The sequence below is a fragment of the Grammomys surdaster genome, unplaced genomic scaffold (genome assembly GCF_004785775.1).
Source record: "Grammomys surdaster isolate TR1022 unplaced genomic scaffold, NIH_TR_1.0 140, whole genome shotgun sequence".
In the NCBI taxonomy this organism is placed as follows: domain Eukaryota; kingdom Metazoa; phylum Chordata; class Mammalia; order Rodentia; family Muridae; genus Grammomys; species Grammomys surdaster.
In genome coordinates this window covers 5,137,572-5,144,873 of record NW_021604598.1, presented here as the reverse complement: position 1 = coordinate 5,144,873, position 7,302 = coordinate 5,137,572, and the positions used below count along the sequence as shown (strand labels likewise).

Sequence of the window (7,302 nt, the reverse complement as noted above, 5' to 3'; positions counted from 1 at the left end):
AAATATTCCTAGGCCTCTGTGGGTATTTTAAATGAAAAACATATGTCTGGAGATTCATAACTAACACGCACAAATTAGAGAAAACAACAAAATGCAATGTCTATCCCCTTGTGTCTGGTTGCCTCTCTAGAATTATTATTTGCTATATCCAGCTTTAACCATTCACCTGTGAGATTCATAGTTTTATTTTTTGAGTGCTAAATCATATCTATTGTAGAAAGGCACCACATTTTCATCCATTCATACACTGATGGACGTCTGAGTTGTTTCCATTTTCTGGTGGTTGTGAATAGAGAAGCAGCGAATATGGATGAGGAGGTGTCTCTGTAATAGGATAGAGAGCTCACGAGCATAACTGGATTATATGGTAGGTCCATAGTTTATGAAGGAACCTCAAAAATGATTTCCAGCTGGCACTGGTTTCCTGGCTGTACCAGTTGGCACTTCCACCAGCAGTGAATACATACTCCCCTTTCCCCTTTCCCCACACTCAGACCAGAATCTGTTGGCTTTTTTTTTTATCTTATCCAATTTGAACAGGGCAAGGTGAAATCTAAAAGTAGTTTTAATTTGCATTTCTCTAATGGCTAAAGATGTTGGATATCATTTATTTATATTTTATTTTGAGGACTCTCTGTTTAGTTTTATGCCTCAATATTTAATTGAATTGCTTGTTTTTTGATGTTTAGAGTTAAATTCTTTGTATGTTCTACATAACCCTATGTCAGATGTACAGTTGGTAAAGATTTTTTCCCATTCACTAGTCTGCCTCTTTTCTGTAATGACAGTGTCCTATCTAGTACAAAAGCTTTCTAATGTCATGAGTTGTAATGGATTATTGTTGGTCTTGATGCCTATACTGCCTGGGTCTCATAGAAAGTCTTTTTTTTTTTTTGTATCAATGAGTTTAAGTTTATTCTCTAGTATTTTTTCTTTATTTTTCTTTTTTCTTTTTGATAAGATTCAGGGTATTATGTCTTATGTTGAAGGTCTTGATCCATTTGGGATAGAATTTTATGCAGGGCGAGAGAAAAGAATGTGGTTTCATTCTACCATATGTAGCAATCCAGTTTGACCAACACCATTTGTTGAAGTTTTTCCTCAAATGTGTATTGTAAAGTTATTATATATAATCTGATTTCCTGTATTCATTGTAGCCGACATGTGGAATCAAATGCTTATTGATGTTTAGATGAATAAAGAAGTTTTAGTTCTTTGCACTTTAGTGCAAAAAGGGTGAAATCCTGTTATTAGCAACAACATGGGGGAACCTAAAAACTACTGCATTAAGTGAAACAAGCCAGATACATAAAAAACAAACATCTTGGGACCTCACTTGGAAAAGAAAATTGTGGTCTGCAAGGCTAAGGTGGTGGGGTAGGAAACAGAAAGAGAGAGAGAGAGAAAAAAAAGAGAGAGATGGCCTACCCCCATTCTCTCTTCCTCCTGCTTTTTCTCTTTCAGACAGGGCTGGCTTCCAGAACTATGTAGTTGAGGAAGGCCTTGAATCCTGATTCCTTGTCGTCTCTGTCTCCCAAGTGCTGGGTCTGCAGATGTGTGCCACCACATCCAACATTACCCTATTATAGTCTAGAAGTTGAATATTATTTCTATTCCTTTGTCCTTTATCCTGAAAGCTTTATGACATTCTGGATATAGCAATGTCTAATTCTAATCTGCAATCTATGTTCATTTAACATAATTCAATGAATTTGAAATACTTCCATTATGTTCAATCACCTTTAGATTCACATGCAGTTATGTTGGCAACTTTGAACTACTCCCATCCTCCAACTCCCAGGACCTTTTCTGGAAGTCTCTGAGCAGACTCTCACTCATTTAAAAATTCTATAAGGATGGAATTTCATGTTTAAAATGTTAACTGGTCCAGCCCTGTTATAGTTAATGAGTTCTTAAATGAGGCATGACTGTTTCATAGTTCTCCAAGAAAGAAGGTTGGCAGCTTGCTAAGGGCCATCTCCTTTTACAGGAATGAAGGTTGCCAGGTTGTAGGAACAGAGATGCATACATAATGAGCTATACACAACTGATACCTAAAACAGAACAAAACACAAAACCAGACTTAGGCTGTCAAATGTGTAGCTTCCCTAAAATATCAACCAACACACAAGACTAGAATTATCTTATTTCCTCATAAAAATATTGTTTGGTTTTCCTGTTTCCACATCAGATTAAGGCCTACACTCTTTTTAAATCCATACTGTGAGTGAAGAAGGAAGAAACAAGGACATTTCTGAACATTTCTATTCAGAGCTGTCTCAATGAAGTTGGAAAGAATGTATGAGATGTATGTTGAATTAGTTTGAAAGTATATTATTCTCATAATTATCACAGTGGAAAGTCATTAAAAACATATTAGTGTTTTGATGTAGGGGTGGAGTGGCCTGTGGGAGCTGTTGCTTGATGAAATTAAATCTCAATTAAATTGTGTTGTAAATATGACCTGAAAGAAGAGAATCTTTTGCCATTCATATTGAATTTAGTTCAATAAAGCAGAGCTAGTTTTTGTAGTGTGACTGAATATATTAAACACATTTGCCCTGTTAGCCTAACTTTTACCTGTCCTTGAAGCTGTGTAATAACGTGCTCACGCATTTCTTAACATCTTGGTGTGGAAGGTAGGCACCTTTATTTTACACGCCACCTTACTGCATTTTCTGGTTCCATGGGAGCACCAAGGGCTACAGATAGCATAACTATGGTTTATATTATAATTTTCTGACACACTCTATCCTGGTTGGGATGTTATATGAGATTCTGAGTTCATATGGTATGGAGAAAATTTATACCTCCAAAGACATGACTCAACTGTGACTCACTGAAGTGTTAGTCTCAAATGGAAGAATTCTAGCAGCACTCTCTGCCAGTCTAATCCATTACAGTCTCTAAACTTCAACATCTTCTGCTCTACTATTATTTTGCCCACATACTAAAGATAGACTAGTGATGACCAGAGACACAGCATGATTCATCCAGGGTTATAGGCCTAATGACTACCATGCTTAAACATGTTTCCCAAATTTGAAAAACAAGTAAAGATTTCAGATTGTATCTCAATGTAAACAAGTTCTGCATAGGTGGCACCTTTCTATGGCAATCTGTCTCATTACCTTATTGATCTCCATGCTTCTATGAGGATGAGAGCCACAGGCTCCTGACGGCTACCTTCACAGTGGGTGGATGGCAAAGTAACCTTCACTGCACTCTCTCTTTATCTTTAAGAATTGATCAGTGATATAGGAATGTGACAGGTCCAGCAGACCAAAACTTGACAGAGATTGAAAGCATCTATCAAGGGCCTCAGCCTCCTGTTTTGGTAGCTAGGCCTCCCACCAGATTCTACTTGTTAATTGGCTCCTATGCAGGCAGCTATTTCAGCAACAGTTCTGTGAGTCTTCTGTGGCACATCTTGATTTAAAGAGAAATGTTGAGAAGTACTTCTCAGCCACTCAACGCTTCTGCTTGCTCAAGTTTAGCTGATTGGATGAAGAAGAAAGTAGTTTTTAAAACTGTTGTGTGAGCAGAAAGGTATTATTCTGTCTCCTCAAACGTAGGGACTAATAACTGAGAGACAGTTGGTACAGTGTCTAATTTCTGCCTAAAGAGATGCTTTCCTGAATGTCAGATGGAATTGAAAAAGAAATTTGTGGAAAAATTGCCACCATGACCTTAAGCAGGCAGTCTTTGAGCTGATAAGGTAATGAGGAATGGGGTGTTTTTAAAATAGACTGAACATGTTAACGACTCAACCAGCAGTCAGCCAAAAGGACATAAAAAGGTTTCAACTCTGGAATGGAGGATTTTGCCAAGGAGATTTCAATGTCAAAGACTGTATGAGAAGCTAAAAATAGGGTGCTCACGTGCGTCATAGGGCCGTGGGTGGAGATGTACACACAGTCAAGTGATGCCATTTCCACTTCTGGCAAAATCCGAAGAAAAAATCGACTAGAAAACATTTAGTCATATTTCATTTGAATTATACTTATAAATACTGAATTGCAGACCTGTCAAAATAAGCCCCACCAGCACTTCCTTGCAGAGGTGCCAGATAGACAAAGGCTACGTACAGCACACAGCATAGAGCTTGCAAGAACATCATTTTGGAAAGCCAAGATGCTGAACCCTTAGTAGAAGAGGATTCTGAGAGTAAGAATGGGTAGAAATGTCCCTGAGGTATGTGGAATGAGCTCAGATTGGCTTGAATGTTGATATGGCAAGGGAAGAACCTTTATACGGCCCAAAGAGCTATGAGTTCAAGGTATCCTCTCTCTCTCTCTCTCTCTCTCTCTCTCTCTCTCTCTCTCTCTCTCTCTCTCTCTTTGTCTCTCAAGTTCAAGGTCAGGGTCTATCACTATTTGGTGTGATCTTTCTGGTAGATGAGAATGTGCCTGCATGGTGTCTTTGTTTTTGAGGGAACTGTACTGTCCTTTTCACAAATCACAATGCTTGGGAGCTTGATCCTGCCAACATCTTCTCCTGCATATGGAGATCTGACAGTGAATTTCTTGGCATTTTAGGGGCAAATATCACATCTACACCCACTAAACTTCCAATATAAAACCAGTGGAAAGAAGTATAACCTTTGTTAAGTTTCGTATTTACTTCCAAAATTGTAATTAGATGACTCAGAGATAGCCTTCCAATATCTTCCTGTTTCCCTGTGTCAACAGTTCCTAAAGACACAGGGCCACTGCTGGTGCAGGTGCTGGGCTATGGGAAGAAAGGCTAGGAGACATTAGAAAGAGAAAAGTATCTTTCCAAGCTGACACAAATCGGTGTTGAGAACATGTTGGCTAATGCATGAATTTCAGGTGGCATGCCCTCATAGGAAGTTTGCCTCATACATCTGCTAGGTGATACAGGAGTTGGGAGGAGCAACTGGCTCGGGATTCATGCACATACACTAACTGGTGGTGAAGATCCAGGAGAGCTGACTGAGCTCAGCCTAGCTCTATTGCCTCAGGGTTTAGATGAATTCTGGCTTGGAGAGAATCTGCATCTCATGCCTCTCGCTTCTCTCTCGGTATGTCATTCTGGAATCCTGTGATCTTTGCATCCTAAAAAAAAAGTCAGAATAAAGAAATAAAGGAAAATCATTTACCCTGATCAAAAGAGAGCATAGATGTTAAGAGATCAGAGTTTTAAAAAGGTCATTAAAGATCAGGTGCTGTTCGGCTAGAACAACTGGACCTCTCCCTCCGCCACTTGCCATTACAGCCTGGTGGACAGTGACATCATCTATAAAGAAGTACATCCTGCCCTATCTCTTCTTTCCCCAAGCAGAAGAGGAAGTATGTGGATATTCACAATTCTCCCTTTGTAAAAGCAGGGTCTGAACTTCAGCCACTTCCATTAAGCAAAACTTTAAACCATCCTATTACTCTCTCTGCAATGAGTTTCTCCTTACTCCATATGAGTTTACTTCATACCTGATGAGAACAGACAAAAAGCAGCAGAATGACAGTGGTTGTCAGGGGATTGAATTTCAGTTCTGCTACTAACAATCAGCATGACATCAAGACTGTCACTCAGTCTTGTGAGCCTTACTGTGTAAAAATTAACCTATGAAGTAGTGAAAATGTCCCCTATCACATTCCCAGGAGGTTTATAGTGAGGCTGTTCATGTGGGGAAGCTTCCATCAGACTCAAGGTTTTCCACATGTGCAGCACTGCCATGGCCTGAGCATGGATTTGAATTCATCAGCCTAGTGGGGACTTCCTAACCTTTAAGCACCTTATCGTGACATGAGTTCTGTAGCCCACTGTTGAGCTTTGGGAAGAAAATGAGAATCAGGGTCTAGATATGAACACTACTGGTGTGTCTGGCACCATCAAGAACACAACTTACTTGCAGGGGGAGCAGATGGAGCTGCTGAAGATGCAGTAGATAAGGGGGTTAATAGCACTGTTCAATGCAGGCAGGTTCTGGATAATCACAGAGGCATAGAAACGTTCCTTGGTGTCTGGAAGGAGGTTGAAGTTGTCTAACATGTCGAAGAGGAAGTATGGGCTCCAGCAGCAGATGAAAGCTAGGAAGAAGAAAGCCATTAGCACCATTATGGCCTTACCAGAAGCATCGCTTCTTAGTTAGCCACAACTGAAATTTTAACTGTGATGTTCTTTGATCCTAGATATCTCTCTGATATATTTTCCTTGGGTTTGCTATTATAAACAGATATGTGTGTTAACATGACTGACATATCTGTTTAAACATGTGTATCAGTATGCATGTATCCTGGAGACAACATTCCGAAGCTGAGATTTTCTAGATCCTCAGTATCTATAAAGGGATATCTGACTTCTTCCACTGGTATGGAACTGTTGTAGAAAGTCTGAGATTTGGTAGGCATGGCCAGGGCCTTCCACTTATCACAGTGCTGAAGGAAAATGAGCAAGACCCTTTAGGGATCTCTGAAGCAAACAGAACAGTATGAAATTTGACCAGACATTGACCACTAGTTCTAGGAAATACAGCAGGTTAAAGTGATCTTAAAATTTTAAAGCATGGACCATAATAAGATCATTATGATCTCAAGGTGTTTTTCTATGTTTAAATTAACCTCTCCAGAAAACTCCCACCCAACACTTTTGTCCAAATCAATTGGATGTAAGTCCAAAGCATCAAGGGGCAGAAGTGGGCTATGAAAATCTCAATTGTGATGGTTAAGTTATGTGACATCTTTACAGGTCTCCAGGTTGCCCAGATATTTGGTTTAATATTATTCTAGTAATGTCTCTGAGTATGTTTCTGAATAAGATTAATCTCTGTGTTAGTAGAGTACATGAAGCAGATTGCCTTCCACTGGTGAATGAGCCTCATTTACTCTATTGAAGGCATAAATATAACAATAAGAACCGGTGAGAATTCACTCTCGTTCATTGATCAAGTCTCTTTGAACTGGAACAATGGCCCACACTTGGAGTTAAACAGAAACCTACAGAGTCAATTTTGTTCTCAAGTCTTTAGATTCAGATCTGGACTTATGTTTACACTAGTGGCTATCTTGTATTTCCTACCCAACCACGGAGCTTGAGTTTTCTTGGCCTTCATGATCCCATGAAGTGATTTCTTATAGAAAACTAATCTGTTAATCTGTTCATCTGTCTGTCCATCTGTCTGTCCATGTGTCCACCTGTCTGTCCGTCCATCTGTTCATCTGTTCATCTGTCTGTCTGTCTGTCTGTCTGTCTGTCTGTCTGTCTGTCTGTCTGTCTCTGTCTGTGTTTCTATCTGTATCTATCTATCTATCTATCTATCTATCTATCTATCTATCTATCTAT

At 39.4% G+C, this 7,302-nt stretch overlaps 1 protein-coding gene across 1 annotated transcript in view; it reads right to left on the bottom strand.

Moving 5' to 3' along the window:
- Nucleotides 1–4,987: 4,987 nt before the first annotated feature.
- The window catches only part of Npsr1 (neuropeptide S receptor 1), a 189,716-nt gene continuing 187,401 nt past the window's right edge, over nt 4,988–7,302 (bottom strand). Inside the window, exons 8-9 of the mRNA XM_028763872.1 lie at nt 5,870–6,050; nt 4,988–5,078 (exon numbers count right to left, since the gene is read on the bottom strand). Of these exons, the coding sequence (XP_028619705.1) occupies nt 4,988–5,078; nt 5,870–6,050 (272 nt within the window). The remainder of the gene's footprint in view (nt 5,079–5,869; nt 6,051–7,302) is intronic.